General features: G+C 40.9%; 1 protein-coding gene across 1 annotated transcript; it reads left to right on the top strand.

Moving 5' to 3' along the window:
- The first annotated feature begins 165 nt into the window (after nucleotides 1-165).
- PRPF18 (pre-mRNA processing factor 18) lies at nucleotides 166-22,017 on the top strand. The gene is given in 8 exon segments (XM_054724840.1): nucleotides 166-202; nucleotides 2,225-2,393; nucleotides 3,798-3,852; nucleotides 4,080-4,110; nucleotides 14,124-14,257; nucleotides 17,959-18,045; nucleotides 21,845-21,968; nucleotides 21,971-22,017. Coding segments are annotated over 8 exon segments (684 nt in total).
- Nucleotides 22,018-23,859: the final 1,842 nt, after the last annotated feature.

Here is a 23,859-nt window from a genome sequence, read left to right as displayed (position 1 = left end):
AGGTGGCTGCTAGCTCTGGAGGTGCCCAGGAGAGGCCAAGCTGTGAACCAAGGCTGGCTGCTGGTAGTGACAGACCTGGGGCCACTTAGTGAGAGGTACAGGACATGCTGAGGCCAGATGCAGCTTGTTTGAAAGATTTTAGGTAAATCTGAAGCATGAACCAAGATGGGCCATTCACTTGGAAAGACACTGGAAACAGCTTGTATGGGTCTGAAAATTGGGTGGGGTGGGACCTTAGGAAATCACCAGACTGGGGCATATTGTGTGATCCAGGTTGATGAAATCTCAAACGTGGTGTCCACCTGCTGGCTCTGTTGGGTGAGGGCTCATCAAAGGCACAAAGGCCTCTGCCAACACTTCTGTCTGGGAGAAAGCTGCCTCCCCAGCTTTTCCCCTGATACTGAACTCCCTGTATGTCTCTTGTGCCTTTTGAGCTGCTGCCCTAGTTGGAGCTCAGAGGGAACAAGTCCGAGTAAGTCTGAGTCCATGGGCCCTTTAAGAGGAACTGCCTGGGACTCCAGCAGCCATCCTTCAGCCTCAATCCCTGCTGGTTTTTATAGCCAGAAGTTATGGTGATTTCTCTTCCTGGCACTGGAACCTTGGGCTGCGGGGGCCTGGTGTGCAGCTGGGATCCCTCACTCCTCAGGGGGGACCTCCACAGCTGATGTATTTCACCCTATTTTTATCCACCACATATGGGTGTGGGACCAGCTTGTTCTGAGTCTCTACCCCTCCCTCCTGCCAGTCTTGATGTGGCTTCTTTAATTCCCTAGTTGTAGTATTTCCATTCACCCAGATTTCAGAAGGTCTTAAATGGTGGTTGTTCTGTAGTTCAGTTATAATTTTGATGTGGCTGTTCCTCTTCTATATCCTGGGTCATTTTCCTTATGAAAAGATAGAATATAACAATTCTGTGAACTACTGAATTTTTATCTCAGTTAATTTTTCTGCTACTCATGTTTCATTACTTATAATTCTTCTAACTTCTAATATTACAATCTATTCTACTCTTGTTCAAGCCTATGTCAGATAATACAGAATTTCTTATTTGTACATTTTTAAAAATCAGGTACAATGGACATATAACATTGTATTAGTTTCAGGTACACAACATAATGATTCAATATTTGTATATATTTCAAAATGATCCATTACCATACATACTTTTTTTGATGAGGACTTTTGAGAGTTACTCTCTTAGCAACTTTTAAATATGCAATACAGTATCTATACTAATAAAAGAGAAACATGCAAATTGACTGTCCCTCTGCTACACCCACAAGCTAATCAGGAGTGAGTATGCATATTAACCCAACAAAGATGGAGGCAGCCATGGAGCTGGAGTGAGCAGGAGGCTTGGGTTGCCCCCGGTGATGAAAGAAGCCAAGCTTCCTGCCCGCCCTGGCTGCCCCTAAAGGAGTGGCTGGGGGCCTGGGTCACCAGGGGCAACCCAGGCTTCCAGCTGGCCCTGGCCTATGCTCAAGGAGGTGCTGGAAAAAAAAAAAAAGGAGGGGCTGGGAGCCTGGGTCGCTGGGGGGTGTGGCCAGCCTGAAATGGCCCTCAGCCCCTTACCCAGGCTGGCCATGCCCCCATGGAGTAAGAGTCCCCACTGGGGGGTGTGGCCAGCCTGCAAACAGCCATCAGTTCCTCACCCAGGCTGGCCAGTCACCCCAGTGGGAACCCCCACCCTGAAGGGAATGTGGCCAGCTTGAAAACAGCCCTCAGCCTCTCACCCAGGCTGGCCAGGCACCCCAGCAGGAACCCCCACCCTGAAGGGGGTGTGGCCAGCTTGAAAACAGCCCTCATCCCCTCACCCAGGCTGGCCATGCTTTCTTCTAAGTTTCATAGTTTTAACTCTTACATTTAGGTTTGTTTTTTTTAAAATCCATTTTGAGTTAATTTTTGTAAGGTTAGGGTCAAGCTTTAAGGCTTCCATTGTTATTAAATGGTCACAAACTGGATGTGAAAAGGTTGTGGAATTTGCTGCTGTTAGAAATGTAGTGATAGCTTAGGCTATAGATGAAACACTAGTTTTATACTATTGATATTTCTGAATGTTTTGGGAGTTCAGAATAGTCTTCAGGTGGTTCTCAATGATGATTGTTCTATCATTTAGTTGTAATTTTGGATGTGGTCATGAGTAGAGGGAAGCAACCATAGTGTTTACCCACTCCATCATCTTGCCTAGTAGTCTGAGATGAATTATACTTATTTTTCATACTAGGTATAATTTTTCTCCTTTCTCAGAGATTGTGGAATGATCTGAAAGCAGCTTTGGATAAGATTGATCAGCAATACCTGAATGAACTTGTGGGTGGTCAAGAACCTGGAGAGGAAGATACACAGAATGATTTGAAAGTTCATGAAGAAAACACCACAATTGAAGAGTTAGAGGTAATCACTATTCCTACCTTACCTGATTCCCCATCACATCTTTCATTCCCTGGAGAAAATGTTTCAGTTCAACAGATTGCTCAGGTCAGAGCACCCTGTCTTCTTTGGTCATTACATAGGACCTTCCTTCATTTCATGCTTTCATTCATCCAGTCCCTTTTTTTTTTTCATTCTCTACTCAGATTCCCCTATTTCTTGCCTTCAAAAGTAATCATTCTAATATGTTTTATGTACATTGTTTTATTTGTTGGTGGTCTTCTAAAACTAGTAGTGTTTTGAGAGCATGTGCTTTTTATTTCCATAAATGGTTGTACTATAAAATTTATTTTCTGCTTTTTCCTTTTCATACTTTGAACTGTGTTTTTAATATCCATCCTTGATGCCTATGTACATCTAAAACTTTGCTTGTAACTGCTAAGTAATAGTTTATACCCCATGGCATTTACTACCTTCTACCTTCACTTACCTATAATGGTGGACAACTAGATTGCTCCCAGCTCTTATTATCACAAAGCTGTTTATATCACCCCTATGGACTCAGAAGTGGGATTGTTTGGTTTATGTATATTTAACTTGTATAACTACTGCTAAGTTGCTCTCCAAAATTGCTGTACTAGTCTGTACCCCACCAACTGGGTGTGTCTCACTTCCCTAACTCCTGTCAACACTGGGCAATCTCTTGCTTTCTAATTTTTGCCAGTGTAATGACTGTGGAGTGATATATGTAATCGCAAATAAAGAGCAATGTTATATCATCCAAATATCTAACTCTAGAAAATAATAAGGCTTAGTTTAAAGCTCTTAATACTTAGTAAAATGTAAAGTGTTAGTTGTCTTTTCCTTTCATTCCAGGCACTTGCACATGTGGACATCATAAAATGAGGAGGATATATCCTTTGAATTGCACTCCCTTACACCGAAACACCTATCTATGGACTCTAAATTTTATTGGAATCATTGGTTTGAGCAACCAGTTCTGGGCTTTTTTTTTTTTTTTTTTTTTTTACCCATTTCCTTTCTTTAACTGCTTTATAGAGAAATTTGCAAGCCATACAATTTACCAGTTTAAAGTGTACATACAATTAAATTGTTTTTATTCATAGGATGGTACAATCATCATCACAACCTAATTTTAGAACAATTCTGTTTCCCTGAAAAGAAAACTAAATGTATTAGCAGTCACTCCCCAGACCCCCTCTTCTGTCTTTCGGTTCATCAAAGATAATATGCTTTCAAACTTTAATTGGCAAATTGTATTTATTTTTAATATCTAGAAATTCCATCAGGTTTTAAATAGAAGTTGGACAGTCCATGTAATAAAGAGACATATTTAGGCTGATGTTGATAACGTTTATATTCAGTAATAGCTCTTTACTAATGAGCGGGTGCACTATTTTTCTTTGGGCATTGGGAGAATTTTTAGGAAAAGGTGATGATCATAAAGACACTAGAGGCCCAGTGCATGAAATTCATGCATGGGTAGGGTCCCTACGCCTGGCCAGAGATCAGCGCCTATCAGATTTCCTGCCTCCCCACCTTCCTGCCTCCTTCCTCAGCATCCCTCTGCTGCCGTTGGTCAACCGCAATGTTCTGTGCCGCCCTCTGGTGGTCAGCGCACATCAAATGCCTGGTCTCCTGGTCAAACTCCTGAGGGGACACTGCATATTAGCCTTTTATATATATAGATGGGCATCATCACCAAATTCCTTAAGGTATGTACTTTTAGGCTAAGAAAGGAGGACATTTTGATTGGCAAAGAACTGTTTTTATATTTTAGGATTATCAGGAGTTAAGGGGAGGGAAAGCTCAATATACATTTCTGGCATGTATACTGTTTATGATATTGTTATGCACTAGGATATAGTGGTCAATTGATGTTTATGTTCCTCCTGGCACTTTTCTGTTTATGTTCCTCCTGGCACTTTTCTTTAAAGCTCACTAACATAAACATAAAGAAAGAATTATAGCAGTGGAATGAACGAGAAGTTTGGGGAGATCTACCTTTTTTTTTTCCTTTATTGATTAAGGTATTACAAATGTGTCCTTATCTCCCCATTTCTCCCCCACCCCCCCCCCACTCATGCCCTCAGCCACCTGGTGTCTGTGTCCATTGGTTAGGCTTATATGCATGCATATAAGTTCTTTGGTTGGTCTCTCCCCATTACCTCCACTCTCCCCTGCCTTCCCTCTGAGGTTTGAGCATCTGATCAATGCTTCTCTGTCTCTAGATCTATTTTTGTTCATTGGTTTATGTTGTTCACTATAATCCACAAATGAGTGAGATCATGTGATATTTATCTTTCTCTGACTGACTTATTTCACTTAGCATAATGCTCTCCAGCTCCATCCATGCTGTTGCAAATGGTAGGAGTTCCTTCCTTTTTACAGCAGTGTAGTATTCCATTGTGTGGATGTGCCAAAGTTTTTTAATCCACTCATCTGCTGATGGGCACTTAGGCTGCTTCCAAATCTTAACTATTGTAAATTGTGCTGCTATGAGCACAGGGGTGCAAATATCCTTTCTGATTGGTATTTCTGGTTTCTTGGGATATATTCCTAGAAGTGGGATTACTGGGTCAAATAGAAGTTCCATTTTTAGTTTTTTGAGGAAACTCCATACTGTTCTCCACAGTGGCTGCACCAGTCTGCATTCCCACCAGCAGCGTACGAGGGTTCCTTTGTCTCCACATCCTTGCCAGCATTTGTCATTTGTTGATTTGTTGATAATAGCCATTCTGACAGGTGTGAGATGGTACCACATTGTCATTTTTATTTGCATCTCTTGGATTAGTGACTTTGAGCATGTTTTCATATGTCTCTTGGCCTTCCTTATGTCTTCTTTGGAAAAGTACCTATTGAGGTCCTTTGCCAAATTTTTTATTGGGTTGTTTGTCTTCCTTTTATTAAGTTGTATGAGTTCCCTGTAAATGTTGGAGATTAAACCCTTACCAGAGATATCGCTGGCAAATAAGTTCTCCCATGCAGTGGGTTTTCTTGTTGTTTTGTCGATGGTTTCTTTTGCTGTGGAGAAGCATTTTATTTTGATGTAGTCCAATTTGTTTATTTTCTCTTTAGTTTCCATTGCTCTAGGAGTGGTATCAGTGAAGAAATTGCTCCGGCATATGTCTGAGATTTTGTTGCCTTTGGATTCCTCTAGTATTTTTATGGTTTCCCATCTTATGTTTAAGTCCTTTATCCATTTTGAGTTTATTTTTGTGTATGGTGTAAGTTGGTGGTCTAGTTTCATTTTTTGAATGTGTCTGACCAAATTTCCCAGCAGCATTTATTGAAGAGACTGCCTTGACTCCATTGTATGTTCTTGCCTCCTTTGTCAAATATTAATTGAGCATAGTGGTTTGGGTTCTCTATTCTATTCCATTTGTCTATATGTCTGTTCTTGTGCCAGTACCAGGCAGTTTTGAGAACAGTGACTTTGTAATACATTCTGATATCTGGTATTGAGATCCCTCCTACTTTGTTCTTCTTTCTCAGGACTGCTGCAGGTATTCGGGTTGTTTGTTTGTTTGTTTGTTTGTTTATTCCAGATGAATTTTTGGAGAGCTATTTCTAGATCTGTGAAATATGCTCTTGGTATTTTAATGGGGAGTGCCTTGAATCTATAGATTGCTTTGGGTAGTATGGACATCTTAATGATGTTGATTCTACCAATCCATGAACATGGTAGGTTCTTCCATCTGTTTACTTCTTCGTCTATCTCTTTTTTCAGTGTCCTGTAGTTTTCTACTTATAGATCTTTTACCTCCTTAGTTAAGTTTATTCCTAGATATCTTAATGTTTTTGATGCAATGGTAAATGGGATTGCTTTTTCAATCTCTCTTTCTGTAAGTTCACTATTGGTGTATAGAAATGCCATAGATTTCTTGGCATTAATTTTGTATCCTGATACATTGCTGAATTCATTTATTAAGTCTAATAATTTTTTGATGGAGTCTTTAGGGTTTTCTATGTACAGTCTCATGTCATCTGCAAATAAAGACAGTTTTACTTCTTCTTTTCCAATTTGGATGCCTTTTATTTCTTCTTCTTGTCTGATCGCAATGGCTAGTACCTCCAGTTCGATGTCGAACAGGAGTGGTGAGAGTGGGCATCCCTGTCTTGTTCCTGTTCTTAGGGGAAATGGTTTTAGTTTTTGCCCATTGAGTCTGATAGTGACTGTGGGTTTGTCATCTATGGCTTTTATTATGTTGAGGTATGATCCTTCTAGTCCCACCTTGCTGAGAGTTTTTATGAAGAAAGGGTGTTGGATTTTGTCAAATGCTTTTTCTGCATCAATTGATATGCTTATGTGATTTTTGTCCCTCAGTTTGTTTATGTGATGTATCCCATTTATTGATTTGCAGATATTGTACCATCCTTTCATCCCCAGAATAAATCCCACTTGGTCATGGTGTATGATCTTTCTAATGTAATGCTGAATCCAATTTGCTAGAATTTTGTTGAGGATTTTAGAATCTATGTTCTTCAATGATATTGGCCTGTAGTTCTTTTTTTTTTTTTTTTGTGGTGTCTTCATCTGGTTTGGGGATTAGGGGAATGCTGGCTTCATAGAAAGAGCTTGGAAGTATGTCTTCCTCTTGAATTTTTTGGAATAGTCTGAGGAGGATATGTTTTAGTTCTTTGAATGCTTGGTAGAACTCCCCTGTAAAGCCATCTGAACTAGGGCTTTTGTTTGCTAGAAGATTTTTGGTTGCTGCTTCAATTTCTTTGGTAGTTATTGGCCTATTCAGGTTTTTTTATTATTCTTGATTGAGATTTGTAAAGTTGTATTTTTCTAGGAATATGTCCATTTCCTCCAGGTTGTCCAGTTTGTTGGAAAAGAGTTGTTCGTAGTATTTTTTAACAATCCTTTGTATTTCGGCAGGGTCTGTTGTTATTTCACCTCTTTCATTTCTGATTTTGTTTATTTGGGTCCTCTCTCTTTGCTTCTTGGTGAGTCTGGCTAGAGGTTCATTAATCTTGTTTATCCTTTCAAAGAACCAGCTCTTGGTTTTGTTGATGTTTTGTATTGTTTTATTTGTCTCTATGTTGTTTATCTCTGCTCTGATTTTTATTATTTCCTTCTGCTTACGCTGGGCTTTTCTTGTTGCTCTCTTTCTAACTCTTTGAGTTGTAGGGTTAGATAATTTTTTTTACCATTTTTTCTTGTTTTTTTGAGATAGGCTTGTAGAGCTATGAAATTCCGTCTCAAGACTGCTTTCACTGTGTTCTATAGATTTAGGATTGTTGTGTTTTCATTGTCATTTGTTGCCATGATGCTTTTTATTCCTTCTTTGATCTCTTTGGTCCCAGTCATTGTTTAATAGCATGCTATTTAGCCTCCAAGTTTTTGATTTTTTAATTGTTTTTATTGTAGTTTTATGCCATTGTGATCTGAGAAGATGCTTGATATGATTTCTATCTTCTTGAATTTGAAGAGACTTTGCCTGTGTCCCAATTTGTGGTCTATCTTTGAAAATGACCCATGTGCACTTGAGAAGAATGTATATGCTGTGGCTTTGGGGTGAAATGTTCTGAAGATGTTGATTAATTCCATCTGATCTAGTGAGTCATTTAGGATTAATGTTTCTTTTCTAATTTTTTGTTTAGAGGATTTGTCCAGTGGTGTTAGTGGGGTATTAAATTCCCCTACTATGAATGTATTGTTTTCAATCTCTCCCTTGATATCCTCCAGAAGTTTTTTTTTTTTTTTTATGTATTTGGGTGCTCCTGTATTGGGTGCATATATGTTTACCAGAGTATATCTTCTTGTTGAATTGCTCCCTTTAGTATTCTGATTTGGCTTACCTATCCTTTGTAGGTAACTTTCTGTCTCTCTCTGGTAGCCTTTAAGATTCTTACTTTGTCATTGGTATTTGCCAATTTAATTATAATGTGTCTTGTAATGGCCTTCACTTTGAGGTCTAATTTGTCAGATATAAGTATTGCTACCCAGCTTTATTTTCATTTCCATTTGCCTGAAAAACCTTTTTCCATTCCTTCACCATCAGTCTGTGTGAGTCCTTTGTTCTGAGGTAGGTTTCCTGTAGACAGCAGATATATGGGTCATGTTTTCTTATCCACTCAGCTATCCTATGTCTTTTGATTAGGGCATTTAATCCATTTACATTTAAAGTTATTATTGATAGGTACTTGTTTGTATCCATTTTTATTCTTTATGCCTATATTCCTTCTTCCCTTCCTTTTTCTTCTTTTTATAGCAAACCCTTTAGCATTTCTTGCATTGCTGGTTTAACTCCCTTAGTCCTTTTTTATCTGTGAAGCTCCTGATTTCACCCTCAATTTTGATTGATAGTCTAGCTGGGTACAGTATTCTTGAATTCAGACCCTTCCTTTGCATGACTTTGTATATTTCAATCCATTCCCTTCTAGCCTGATGTGTTTCTGTTGAGAAATCAGTCACTAGTCTGATGGGAGATCCTTTGTAGGTAACTTTCTGTCTCTCTCTGGTAACCTTTAAGATTCTTACTTTGTCATTGGTATTTGCCAATTTAATTATAATGTGTCTTGATGTCAGTCTTTTTGGGTTCATCTGGTTTGGGACTCTGTGAGCTTCTTGGACTTGTGTGAGTTTTTTTCTTCCCTATATCAGGGAAGTTTTCTGTCATTATTTCTTCAAACAGGTTTTCTATTCCTTGATCAGTTTCCCCTCCTTCTGGAACCCCTATTATGTGGGTGTTGTTTCGTTTCATGTTGTCCCAAAGTTCCCTTAGGCTCTCCTCCTGTGTTTTTTTTTTTTTTCTAGATGCTGCTCTGCTTGGGTATTTTTTCCTACCTTGTCTTCTAGCTCACTGATGCAGTCCTCTGCTTCTTTTAGTCTACTGTTGATGCTTTCTATTGAGTTTTTTTATTGCAGCAATGTCATTTTTCATTTCTTCTTGGTTCTTCTTCATTTCCTCTTGATTCTTACAGATATTGTTGAATTTGTCTTCTATCCTTTTCAGTGACCTTATGACCATTGCTCTGAATTATTTTCCTGGCATGTTGCTTTCTTCCATTTCATTTACTTCCTTTTCTAGTGTTTCCTCCTTTTCTTTCATATGCAGGCTATTTCTTTGTCTCTCCATGAATGCTCCTCTCTGGGTGTCTGGTTATGTAGCTCTCTCTCTCCTGCATTGACTTAAAGGCACAAAATACAACACAACAAGGCACAATGCACAGGGCACCAAACAAAAATGTATTTACGATACTAATAACCCCAAATAAAGGTGACCACCAGGGAAAAGAGAATTAAGCGGTAGAAAAGAGTGCAAAAATTATAGTGAGAAAAGAAAAAATTGTAAGAGAGAAAAGAAAGAGAAGAAAAAAGGAGGAAACATATATGTATATGGGGATAAAACTCCAATAAAACAACAACTAATCCAAAAAATGCAAACAACAAACACCCAGAGATGAATGAAAACTACAAACAACAACTAGTGCAAAATATGTAAACTACAAACACCCAAACAACAAACACACAGATGAATCTGAGGAAGCAGAGCTTTTCTAGGTGATATCTGAACCCTCCATCCATGGATTGCCTCACCACTGTGTTTAATTCTCCAATTCCGAGTGGATGTTATTTGATTCAGCTGTTCTTTCTATCTGCTCTGTGAGAAGGCACAGGGCTCGTCCGTATATTCGCGCCACTTTGTCTTCCCCTTGACAGACTTTCTAGGCACCTGCAGTTGGGGAGGCTGTAGTCCTGGAATTCCTGGGTTTGCAGCTGAGGCAGCTGGTCCCTGGGTATTGTGGCCGTAAGGTCCCAGGAGGTATCTGAGGTCTCCCCAGTTGAAGGTAAGGCTGGGCTTCCGATCACAGCCACTCTCCCCTTCAAGATGGTTTGGTCTTTGCATCAGAGCTGGAGAAACTTTAGCAGCAGCAGAGGCTGCTCAGCCAGGGGAGCCCTGTCTGCCACTATCCAACAGTCCCTTGATATATAGCTGTCCCTCACTCACAAATACAGACACTCCCTACATGTCCACGCACTCTTCTTTTGTTCTCTCACTCACACACTATCTTGTAGCCTGCCATCCTGTCGGCAGCCATCTTGGATCTATGATCTACATTTTTTAAAAACACTAGGAAGGAGCACAGTTAGGGGAGAGGTCTAGAAGCTTTTATAAGCGGTAATGACAGTAAGGAAAGGAAGTAGGTAGGAAGACACTGGCAGTGATAAAGCAAACACATTATAGCCTTTCAGAGAATGCTCATTTTCTCAATTCTACAGACAGCTGCTTATTTTTGTTATGATATGCTCATTCCATCTTTCTTTCTTCTCAGCACTTCTGTCTTCAGTAGTCTAGGTAGAGTGTGTGCAAATGCAGACTTATTTTAGCATTTACTTACAAATTATTTGTGATCAGGCCATGAGATTTAAGTGCAAGAAATGCTTTTACTTGCATTTATAGTTTAAATACAGCATAGTTGTAGCTGTCATCAAGATTCTGAATATAGGAATGCAGAGCAGGAACCAAGATGGTGGCATAGGTAAATGCCTGTACTTGCTGCCTCCCACAGCCACATCCAAATTACAACTAAAATACAGAATAGCTATCATACAGAACTGTAGGAGAGCTGGCTGAGTAGAAGGACTACAACTAGAGAGGTAAAGAAGAAAGCACACTGAGACTGAGAGGAGGTGTGGAGGCACGGAATGGGCTGGTCCAGCACGTGGGTGTGCTGCTTTTTTAACTGGGAGGGAAATAGTCTCTTTGGAGGCCACCTGGAGGAGCAAGGAGTCCCAGTCCCATACTGGACCCCCAGCCCAGAGTCCCAGAGCTTGGGAGGGAAGTCCCTACAGCAGTAAGAACTGCAGACTGTAAAAACAAGTGCGGATTGGGGCTGAGTGATACACAGGCTTCTGGAGACCCAACTGCTCCTCTTAAAAGGCTGGCACTGTGAAATGAATTTACAAGCTCCCGCTTGTTCTGAGCCCCAGTGCCGGGTAAGGCTCTGGGAGACCCAGACACATACGGGGAGAAACTGGACTGTCTGGCATTGGGGCAGGAATATGGGGACACCTTTCTTCCAGACAGAAGTGATTGCAGCGGTCTTTGTTCCTGTGCTGGGACCTCCCTAGTGCAGGACTGACTGGCAGCCATTTCTGTTAGCTTTGCCCTGGAGATCCCCTGAAACCCCACCCCACCCAATCTACAACCCCACCTAAGCTGTGCACAGCGGCTTTTGCATATGAATGGCCTGACCTTTCTCAGCCTAAAACATGTCAAACAAGCTTCAGCTGGGTCATGGAACCCCAATGCTATCAATAAAAGGCCCAAGACTGGCACCAGCACCAGCCTGCCTTGCTTCACAGCTGGGTCTCGCCCGGGCACTTCCAAAGCTGATACAAAGAGAATGAATCTGCAGATCTCTCTGTAGCTCCTGCTGGGTGGCCCCAGGCAGTGGCTGACTTTGCACCTCCCTGGAGACCCAAGATCCAGTGTACCCAGTGGTCAGTGTGAGACCATACCAGATTACAACTCTTCACATCCATAAGTGACACACTCAAGGGGCAGACTCAGTGATCCCCACTGAGGCAAGTCCTGCTCCATAAGGGTGTCTCCTGCACAGCAGCTCTCCCACTGTATTTGCAGCTGGTCCTCACAGCCAAATGGCCTGGAGTCAATTCCTCCCAAAAATCAAGACTCAACTATAACAAGACTGTGCACACAGCCTACAAAGGGGTGCACCAAGAGTGTCGACTTCGGGTGACTGAGGAGGCTGAGATACTGGGCCCTATAGGATACTTATTACACAAAGCCACTCTATCAACTCAAGGAGACATAGCAGCTCTACCCATTACATAGAAACAAACACAGGGAAGCAGCCAAAATGTGGAGACAAATAAATATGTCACAAATGAAGGAAATGGAAGAAAGCAAACTACTGGTTATAGAGTTAAAAACCACAGTTATAATGTTACTTAAGAATCTTCTAGAAACCTCTGAGGTACTTAGTGAGACCTTCAAGGATCTTAGTGAGAATGCCAAAAATATGGAAAAAGACCAGTCATAAATTAAGCATACACTGACTGAAATAAAGAATAATATACAGAGATTCAACAGTAAAGGATCCTAAGAATCAAGTCAATGATTTGAAATACGAGGAAGCACCCTAACCTGTTTGGCTTCAGTGGATAGAGCATCGGCATGCAGACTCAAGGGTCCCAGGTTCGATTCCAGTCAAGGGCATGTACCTTGGTTGCGGGCACATCCCCAGTAGGGAGTGTGCAGGAGGCAGCTGATCGATGTTTCTCTCTCATTGATGTTTCTAACTCTCTATCTCTCTCCCTTCCTCTCTGTAAAAAATCAATAAAATATATTTAAAAAAATACAAGGAAGCAAAAAACACCCAACCAGAAGAACAAAAAGAAAAAAGAATCCAAAAATATGAAGATAGTGTAAGGAACCTCTAGGACAACTTCAAGCATACCAACATCCGAATTATGGGGATGCCAGAAGAAGAGAGAGAGTAAGATAATGAAAACCTATTTGAAAAAATGACAGAAAACTTCCCCTACCTGGTGAAAGAAATAGACTTCACAGACAAGAAAAAGCTAAAGGAGTTCATCACTGCCAAACCAGTATTATATGAAATGCTGAAAGGTATTCTTTAAGAAGAGGAAGAAGAAGAAAAAGGTAAAGATAAAAAATTATGAACAACAAAGTGACAAGTACATATCTATCAACAAGTAAATCTAAAAACCAAATGAATAAAAAATCTGATGAACAGAATAAATTGGTGAATGGAATAGAATCGGGCAGGGAAATGGAACAGGCTGATGATTCTCAGAGGGAAGAGGGCGTGGGGGGGTGTGGGAAGAGATTAGACAAAGATCTTATATGCATGTATGCAGTATCTATGAACACAGACAATAGGGTGGCAAGGGCCTGGGGTGGGGTGGGAACTGGATGGAGGGGAGCAATAGGAGGGAAAATGAGGGACATCTGTAATAATCTCAACAATAAAGTTAAAAAAGATTCTGAATCTATTGAGGAAATGAAAGGGAAATAGATAGGGCATGGGAACTAGTTATGCAAAAGACTTTTCCTAGAGTGACAGCCTCTCCTTATATAGGATTACACAGGGAATGCCACTAGGGGGACATTTTCTACATGGCCTTCACGGTTTACCTGCTTCTAGAAGGGTGCTCTTTATACTGATAAACCCAAGGGGCACTGCAGTACTTTTCAGGGGTGGGTATGGGTAATAGTTTATTTTATTTCTGTTCTTTTCTTTCCTTCTCTTTCAGTTAGGTGCTTTAGTGGGAATTTTTAACTGAATTATTGTCTCTACTGCAAAAGTAGAAAGTCCAAGTACTACTAGAACAACATACCTGAGGGATTTATTAAATATCACAGCACATATGGTATGATGGCTGATAATCTAGGTGGGGTGAATTTTATGTAATAGAAATACAAGTTAAAGTTTATTTCTATCAAATATTCATGTAATTTGGTAATTCTTTTTAGAGGAAAATGGATTATCTTTGAGCTAGGAATATACGTATATAGAATAGGAAAGTTTGTGAATTGCCAGATGTGCTACTTCAAAACATATGACAGAATAAGTAGATATAGTTCATTCATTAAGTATTAGTGGATGATACTGTAATCACTTGCGTAATTTACTCTAAGGGATAATAGTATACTGGTTTTTGTGTTAGGGAACTTTAAACTTGTTCAACCACTGGGTGGCACTGTAGTCTAATTTTATCAATTCAACAGTTCCTGGTATTTGGGCTAAAGAATTGAATGCCAGAGACCATGTGAGGTGCAGTGTACAGGGTAAACTGCACAGTGCTACTCAAAAACAGACTGGGTGCTATCTCATACCCCTTTTCAGAAAACTATGGAAAAGGGTGATCTTTCTAAAAAATGCTTTCATTAACTGATTTAAAAAAATAGACTATATATCCCCGCTGGCTTAGCTCAGTGGCTGAGCGTCTACCTAAGAACCAGGAGATCACAGTTTGATTCCCATGTTGCAGGCTTGATCCCCAGTGGGGGGCGTGCAGGAGGCAGCTGATCAATAATTCTCTTTCATCATTGATGTTCCTATCTCCCTCTCCCTCTCCCTTCCTTTCTGAAATCAATAAAAATATTTTTTTTAAAAATAGAATATATAAAATTAGAATAAATGCAGTCTGTAACTACACAGTAGCATCCAAAATTAGTTATGCATTTTTCTTTTTATTTTTTACTCTTTATTGTTGAGAGTATTAACCCTTTGCACTCGCTTGCTTTTTTCTCGATTCCTGCTACCCATGCTAACCGTGTCGAGTCACACTTGACATCCGAGTGCAAAAGGTTAAAGATGTGTCCACTTTGTCCCCCACTTTGCTCCCTCTACCTGGATCCTGCTCTACACCAGGCCTTCTCCACCCTATTTATTTTCTATGTCCATGGGTAGTACATATATGCACATAAATCCTTTGGTTAATCTCTTCCCACGCTTCCTTCCCCCTTCCCTCTGAGATTCGTCAGTCTGTTTCATGTTTCCATGCCTTTAGTTACATTTTATTCATCAGTTTATTTTGTTCATTAGATTCCTTCTTTGTTTATTTAATTTTTATATTCAATTGTTGATATTTTTTTTTTGAGCCCCGGTGCATGAAAATCATGCACTAAGGGGGTCGGGGGTTCCCTCAGCCTGGCCTGAAATCGGGGGTTTCATAGTCTGGGAGCCTTCGGGGGATATTCAACTGATGGCTTAGGACCACACCCACCACCACTGCTGAGCTCCCCAGCCATGAGCCAGGCTAAGGGCTTCTGCCTGAACTGCTCTCCCCCTGTGGGAGTGCACTGACCACCAGGGGGCAGCTCCTGCGTTAAGCATCTGCCTGCTGGTCAGTGCGCATCATAGTGACAGGTCGTTCAGCAGTTCAGTCTATTTGCATGTTAATCTTTTATTATATAGGATTGTTAATCCTGACCCAAGAATTTTTTTTCCATTTATTTCTTTTTTAGACAGAGTGGAAGGGAGGGGGGGGGGGGAGAGAGAGAGAGAGAGAGAGAAACATCAATGTGAGAGCGATACATCCATTGGTTACCTTCCATATGGGCCCTGACCAGGGCCTGGGATTGAGCCTGCAACTGAAGTACATGCCCTTGACCAGAATTGAACCTGGGACACTTCAGTCCAAAGGCCCATACTCTATCCACTGAGCAAAACTGGCTAGGGAAATAGATATGTATCTATTTTTATCTTTTCTTTTCCTCCTTCTCCTTTTTCCCTTCCTTCTCCTCCTCCTTCTTATTCTTCAAGAACCTTCAACATTTAATATAATACTGGTTTGGTGGTGATAAACTCCTTTTGCTTTTAATTTTTGTCTGTGAAGCTCTTTATCTTACCTTCAATTCTAAATGATAGCTTTTCCGAGTAGAGTAATTTTGATTGTAGGTCCTTGCTTTTCATCACTTTAAATATTTCTTGCCACTCCCTTCTGGCCTGCAAAGTTTCTGTTCTGAGAAATAAGCCCACAGTCATCAGTGCTCCCTTGTAGGTAACTAACTACTTTTCTCTTGCTGCTTTTGAGATTCTCTCTCTATTTTTAACCTTTGGCATTTTAATTATGATGTGTCTTGGTGTGAGCCTCTTTCAGTTCATCTTGTTTGGGACTCTCTGTGCTTCCTGGACTTGTATGTCTATTTCTTTCATCAGGTAAGGGAAGTTTTCTATTATTATTTTTTGAAATAGGTTTTCAATTTCTTGAAGGAGACTTCTGGCATCTCCATAATTTGAATATTTGTATGCTTGAAATGTTCCAGAGGCTCCTTACACTATCCTCATATTTTTGTATTCTTTTTTATTTTTGCTGTTCTGATTGGATTTTTTTTTATTCATCATATCCCAAATCGCTGATTTGATTCTCATCATCCTCTACTCTACTGTTGATTCTCTGTAAATTATTCTTCATTTCAGTTAGTGTATCCTTCATTTCTAACTGGCCCTTTTTAATGTCATTGATATTCTCACTAAGTTCCTTGAAGTTCTCATTAAGATCCTTGAGCATCCTTATGCCCATTGTTTTGAAATCTGTATCTGATAGTTTGCTTGCTTCCATTTTATTTACCTCTTTTTCTGGAGATTTCTTCTGTTCTTTCATTTGTGACATGTTTCTTTGCCTTTGCATTTTAACTGGTTTGCTGTGCTTGTTTCTATATATTAGGTAGAGCTGCTATGTCTCCTGAAATTGGTAGAGTGGCCTTATGTACTAGGTGTCCTGTAGGACCCAGTGGCTCAGCCTCCCCAGTCAGCTGAGATAGGCACCTTAGGTATGTCCCTGTGTGGGCTGCATGCTCTGTCCTGTTGTAGTTGAGCCTTGATTGCTGTTGGCCTCATTGGGATGGATTGACTCCCAGGCCAATTGCCTGTGTGAATCCGCTGTGACTACAGCAGAAGAGTTGCTGTGCAGGAGCCAATGTTATGGAGCAGGACTTGCTTCAGTGAGGCTTTGGTGCTCACTGAATCTGCCCCTTGAGTGTGTTATTTGTGGATGTGATAGGGTTATAATCTGACATGGTCTGAAGCTGACCACCAGATGCACTGGCTCTACAGCTTTCTGGAAGTGCAAAGTCAGCTATTGCCTGTGCCCCACTTGGGGCCACCCAGCACAAGATACAGAGTGATCTTCAGATGACTGCTACTTGTGTTGGGCTTGGAGGTGCCCAGGAGAGGCCAAGCTGTGAACCAAGGCAGGCTGCTGCTAGAGCCAGGCCTGGGACCACTTAGCAAGAGGTATGAGTCATGCTGAGTCCAGCTGTTGCTTGTTTGAGAGATTTTAGGAAAGTCTGAAGCCTGAGCCAGCACAGGCCATTCATATGGAAAAGCCACTACAAACAGCTTGGGTGGTGCTGAAAATTGGGTAGGGTGGGGTCTCTGGCAGTCACCAGGGCCAGGCAAACAGTGTGAGCCAGATTGATGGAGACTGCTTGTTGGCACTGTGGCAGGGAGGTCTCAGCAAAGACACAATGACCTCTGCCAGCACTTTTTTTTTTTTTGGGGGGGGGGAGATAAAGTTGCCCCTGAGTTCTTGACAAGATGCCAGACAATTTAGTTCCTCCCTGTATGTCCCTGGATCCTTTCAAGTTACTGTCCCATTAGTCAAGCTCCGAGGGGTTGAGTCCAAATAAGTCCATGCACCAGCTCTTTAAGAATAACTGCCTGGAAAAAAAAGAATAACTGCCTGGGACTCCAGCAACCCTCCTTGTCACTTAGTCACAATCCCTGCTGGTTTTCACAGCCCAAAGTCATGGGAACTTCTCTTCCTTGCACTGGAACCCTCGTCTGAAGAGTCTGGTGTGGGGCTGGGACCCTTTGCTCCTTATGAGAGGACCTCTATGGTCAAGATAGCCCTCCTGATGAAAATGATGCCACATGGACCAGTCCATTCCACACCTCAGCCCCTCCTACCAGCCTCAAAGTGGCTTCTTCTTTAATTCTCTAGTTGTAGGGCTTCCAATCAGCCAGGTTTCAAACGATTCTGAATGACAGTTGTTCTGTGGTTTAGATGTAATTTTGATTGTGGGAGGATGCCTGCATTTTATTTTATTTTTCTAGAATCTTCCTGCTGATATTGAGGGATCCATAACAGATATTATTAAATTCATGTTGCAGAGAGAATATATGAAGAAACATTACCATGCTGTGCATTGGAAGTATGGTTATTTATCTAGGTTGTGTATATAATATGTTCACTTAGTATGGGAGTTTTCTACATAGGAGATTTAAGAATAAATGTGAAATGAATTAGTGGTAAAATAAAAAACACCTTTTATTTTCTGATGTTTTGTAAGCTTTATTGTTAGGCATTCAGTATTAAACTTTCAGGCAACACTATATTTTTTAGTCATTTTTAAGGTAGGTGTAAAGATTCTTCAGATCATGTACTGGATATAGGTAATGTTCATGTCATGAATGGGGTTGAATTTCAAAATTTATAGATTGGTGGTTATATCTTAGAACAAATTTTGAAATAGAAACTATGTTATGCAGGTTCCTTTTGCAGGCCAGCTATAAAAATTTAATACTTTTCTTAAAATGTATTTTTATTGATTTCAGAAAGGGAGAGGGAGAGAGAGATAGAAACATCAATGATGAAAGAGAATCATTGATTGGCTGCCTCCTGCACACCCCACACTGGCGACCGAGCCTGCCACCCGGGCAAGTGCCCTGACGGGGAATCGAACTGTGACCTCCTGGTTCATAGGTTGACACTCAACCACTGAGCCACACTGGCCAGGCAACTTAATTCTTAATATAGCTGAGCTGTTGTACTAATGATACAATACAATTTGACCACCCTTTATACTGATTTCTATGAGAAAATGTTCTAAGTCAGGCTGCCAGCATTTATCTCTTCCGTTTAATGACTGGAGCCATAGTAGACCCCTGGAGGGGAAGACGAGTCCCTTGCTCCAGTGTCTTTCCTCCTGAGTGGGCTCTGGGTGCAGGGGAAAAAGCTCTGGATTCCAAGCGCTGCTAGGGCAGAGTTTAGAAAGGGAAGAGTGGAAGCTGTCAGTTGGTGGAGTGGATCAAGAAGAGAAGGGCCTAGTGCACCAGTAATGGGGCCTGGACATGGGACACTGCTTGGTGGGCCATAAGCTGAGGGTGAGGAGGGGGCTTTGGGTGGCTGTGCCTCCTGAGAGTAGCAGGTAAGAATTTCAGTGCAGCAGTTACAGTGACAGGACCAGAACAGGAGACAGGCCCTGACAGCGAAGTGGGAATGACATTGCTTATTTCTGTGCTCTGAGTATCTGTATACATAAGAAGGGACTGCTGGCCTTCCTGGGTGACTGTGTGGGCTCCATGATCTGAACCACAAGCTAATGAGGCTAAATATTGTTTTTATTCCCTCTATAAAAGAGCCAGTTGGTTTCATCAAAGAAAATATTTTTGTTTTATGGCTATAAAGTTTATTCTTGGATAGTTCTGTTAGTTGCATGCTGCTTACTAAGGACAGCATTGGAATGAGTGGATAGGTCACTATCACTGCAGAAAGAGTCCAGGTCACTTGCCTTTCCTCTTGTTACATTTATCATCCTATCTAATAAAGAGGGAATATGCTAATTGACTGCCATGCCCTCAAAGATGGCAGCGCCCACAGCCACAAGATGGCGGCACCCAGTCCCTTCAGCCCCACCAGGGCGGCAGGCGTGCCTGCTTCTGAAGTTCCCCAGTCCCCTCAGCCCCCCAGCTGCCCATGGCCGGCCCAAGGCGCAGGCAAGCCTCGAGCCAGCCAGAGGTGCAGGCAAGCCTCAGATGGTGGCTTCCCAGCCACCCAGGGCACCCGAAGCTCAGGTAACCAGGGCTGGCTGAGGCTTGCACTGCCGGCAGTGGCAGCAGCAGAGGTGTGATGGGATGTTGCCTTCCCCTGATTGCCGGGTCATCTCCCGCCCTTGAGGGTTCCTGGACTGTGAGAGGGGGCAGGCCGGACTGAGGGACGCCCTTCCAGTGCATGAATTTTCATGCACCGGGCCTCTAGTCCTATATAATAAAAGCCTAATATGCTAAATGTCTGGTCATCTGATCGTCCGTTCAACTAATCAAAGTGTAATATGCTAATGACATGCTAAGGCCACTCAACCACTCACTATGATGTGCACTGACCACCAGGGGGCAGACGCTCCAACTGGTAAGTTAGCTTGCTGCTGGGGTCTGGCCGATGGGGACTGAGTGAGATGGGTCAGACACGCCCTGGAGCCCTCCTGCATCCCTCCAGGGCCCTGATCATGCACCAGTGGGGTCCCCCAGCCTGGCCTGCACCCTCTCGCAATGCGGGCTGAGGGATCCCCGCCCCCCCCCCCCCCACCGGCATGCACGAATTTCATGCACTGGGCTTCTAGTTCTTATATATGAGAATCAGGTGAAAATTTATTTTGTATAAACTACGGAAAGGACCAAAAAACTTAATAACCTATTTGGACAGTTTTCTTTGGAAATTTAGGGAATCTAAATATTGGAAATGTTATCAGTAAATGTCCAGTGTTAAAATTTACATACATAGAAATATGGAAATCTGTGATAAAAATGTGTATATGCCCTTTTAAAATTAAGCTTAAAAAATTTGAGTAGAGCTATTTGTAGTACCTGCTTGTTATTTAAAAAAGAAAAAATTCTATATATCAATCACATAGGTGTTTGATTTTTTTTCCCCCCTTTGGTTAATCCTCACCCACAGATATTTTTTCCATTATTTTTTTTCTAGAGAGAATGGAAGGAGGGGGAGGAGAGACAGAGTGAGAGAGAAACATCGATGTGAGAGAGACACATCAACTGGTTGTCTCCTGCATGTGCCCTCACCAGGGTCAGGGATCGAGCCTGCAACCCAGGTATGTTGACTGGAATCAAACCCATGACCCTTCAGTCCTCAGGTAGACACTCTAACCCCATGATGGGCAACCTTTTGAGCTTGTGTGTCAAACTTCACCAAAAAACTGAGCATAACTCGGGTAGTGTGTCACTTTGAGGAAAAAACATTATTTCGCAAATGTTTCATCCTCAGGAGCAGCAAATGTTTCATCCTTGGCATGCGGCCGCCTCAGCGGCCACGTATCATCAGAAATGGCTACACGTGTCAGTGCTGACACATGTGTCATAGGTTCGCCATCACTGCTCTAACCACTGAGCAAAACCAGCCAGGGTGCTTTTTAAATTAAAATCTTCTGAGGTCTGGCTATAGGCTTCTCTGGGACCCTCGGGGTCTTTTAGAAATTCCTTGCTTTCTACTTTGTTTTTCTTCCTCTTTTCCTTCCTCACAAGTTGCCAGGCTTGGTTTAGAAAAGGAGCCATTTGTCTTCATTGGTTTCTGTCTTTACATTTTGTAGCTTTCATTTTAAGGTTCCTGGTAGGTGGAAGGTGTGGGGGGCCAAAGTGAATCGATCTCATCCTTTAGCTATTTGACTCCAGGGCCAGTAATTAATCTTTGGTTTACACTCCGTCATGGGCTCTATGTAATAGTCCCCGTGTGCAGAGGCCCACTGCTTCAGAGGTCCGACTGCTGTTCAGGGAGTGGACATGGTTTCAGGTTGGATTATGGAAAACTAGTCAGCCTCTGTCTTCTGTGTGACCAACCGGGGAGAAGACTAGGTGGAAAGGAGATCCACACTAGGGCTTCAGTCAGTACATCAAATTAGCTACCTAGTAATCCCAGATCAAAACGCATTCATTTTCAGTGCACAGAGGCTGCAGAGGAATGTTTGTCTTTTTACTCACAAGGTTAGCTTTGGTTTCTGTTTTTCTGTGGACTTTTGTGGTCCTGGGCAATCTGTCATCCAAATTTTAACTTAATTTTTTTTGTTTTTAGTAAGGGGAATGGTAATATTTTCAACATGCTTAAAAGACGGATGAAAATTACATCATGAAGACCTATGAAATATTTGATATCAAAATGTGGACCAATACGTTATTTCTGCCTTTCTGATATCTCCTTAATCTTTCTTTCTAGGCTAATGATGTTTATCTTCAGATGGCCGTTGGAAATGCTCCTTGGCCCATTGATGTTACTGTCAGAAAAAGAAGGGAAAATATTTCCTCCAAGCATGTTGCACATGTTTTAAATGATGAAACCCAGGGAAATATATTCAGGTAAGCAATTTGGAGAGAAAGACATTTCTCTGAAAATCAACATGCTCCAATTTTAAAATTAAATTTTGAGAGCAAAAGAACTATAACAAATACGACATAGCATGATAGGATATACTAGTAAGTCCACTCCTTATAAATACTTGTGTTTAAGACATCTTCGCTGAATAAAATAAAAACCTTATAAGTTTCAAGTCTGATGCAAAACAGGGTGAAAGGTTATGCTTTATTTACCTTAAAATTGAAATAAGACTATTGCAGTTTGCTTTGGGAGTTTAGTGAAGAGCAGCAAATTTAGAATACTTTGCAGTAAGTCTAGTTTTATTACTTTCAAGGTAGATTTAACAGCTACTAGGATAAAAGGTACAAATAGTAAAAATTTGGTTTTAATGAACATAACTTTTAAGTAACATATTATAACACTTCTCTACACAAATAGGTCTGAAGTATTTTTATAGTTTATTTTCTTAGTGGTACATACCTCATGTAAACTTGTGCGTATCATTGTTGGTTAAATTTTTCTTAGTGGGGGGGGAAAAAAGCAACTGTATTCTTAGCTTTTGCCAAATTGTCAAGAATCCCAGGTTGTGTTCATAGAATAACTTCTGCTGAATGTTAATTCTCAAAAGTAGAGCTGCTTGAAAATTATACTCTGAAATTTTACTTAAAATTTAAAATGTACTTAAAATATTAAAAATGCTTTCATATTTTGTGCAGAGAACAATCATTACCATATTCATGAATTATCTATTTGTTTGTATCTCAATTCTAAGTGTTAAACATTAATTTGTGTTATGCTTTATTCACATATATACGTATCTTAACAAGTGATTTCAACCTAATTTTCTAGTATGAATGGTAGAGTTTGTAAAGTTCAAATATACTTATGGGAATTTTAGGACATTTCCATTTTTTTAAATAACTACCAGTGACTCTATTGGGGGCAAGAAGCTTTTTGTTGGCAAAAAATAAAAAAAAAAGTTGTTTGGCTTTTAACAACAGAAAACAATTCCTAATGATAAAATTTGCTAACTGTGTTCAACTATACACTGGTCAAAGATATAGTGTGTATCAAGGTTCAGATAATTAATAGAAGAACATTTCTTTTTAAAACAATGGTACCTCCCCATAAACTGGTTTTCTTTTTAATAAAATGTATACATAGTAGTTATTTATAAAGCTTTCTGGTTTATATGGAAGCTGCATAGTGATGTAACCTCCTGTAGTTGTTCATCCCTTTTAACTGTTGTCATCTCATATTTTGTGCATGTGTATTTATCCTTAGAATAAACCTGAGGATCTTTATTTCCATTGCTTTTCAATGGAAGGAAGGAAAGGAGTGGGGAGAGAGAGAAAAACAAAAACAACATCAATGTGAAAGAGACACATCGACTGGTTGCCTCCCGCACACACTCAGACTGGGGTAGGAAGTGAACTGCAACCCAGGTACGTGCCCTTCACTAGGAATTGAATCTAAGACCCTTTGGTACATGGACTGACACTCTAACCACTTAGCAACACTGGTCAGGGCTTTACATTGTTTAAAAAATATTTTCCCCCAAAGATAATTAGGGAAAATTGATGATCATATTATATCTGAATTTTGGGAAGGTGTTTGACCTAAACACAATAATATTTTGGTGGACAGATGTATACATGACAGTACAATCAGATGACTCACAGCTTGTTGAGTGAGGGAAGCCATGGAACACTGAATAATGAGTCCATGTGTACTTGGTGCATGCTAGTAACATCTGCCATAGGTTCTTAGTGAACTCAATACTGTCCTATTAAACATTTTAATGACTGATTCAGATGATTATACAGAGAGGTATATTTGTCAGATTTATAGACAGCAAGAAACTAGAAGGGATAGGG

This window comes from Eptesicus fuscus, chromosome 2 (assembly GCF_027574615.1).
Source record: "Eptesicus fuscus isolate TK198812 chromosome 2, DD_ASM_mEF_20220401, whole genome shotgun sequence".
NCBI lineage: Eukaryota > Metazoa > Chordata > Mammalia > Chiroptera > Vespertilionidae > Eptesicus > Eptesicus fuscus.
Note: the sequence above shows the minus strand (reverse complement) of the source record. Positions and strands in the feature narration are given on the sequence as shown.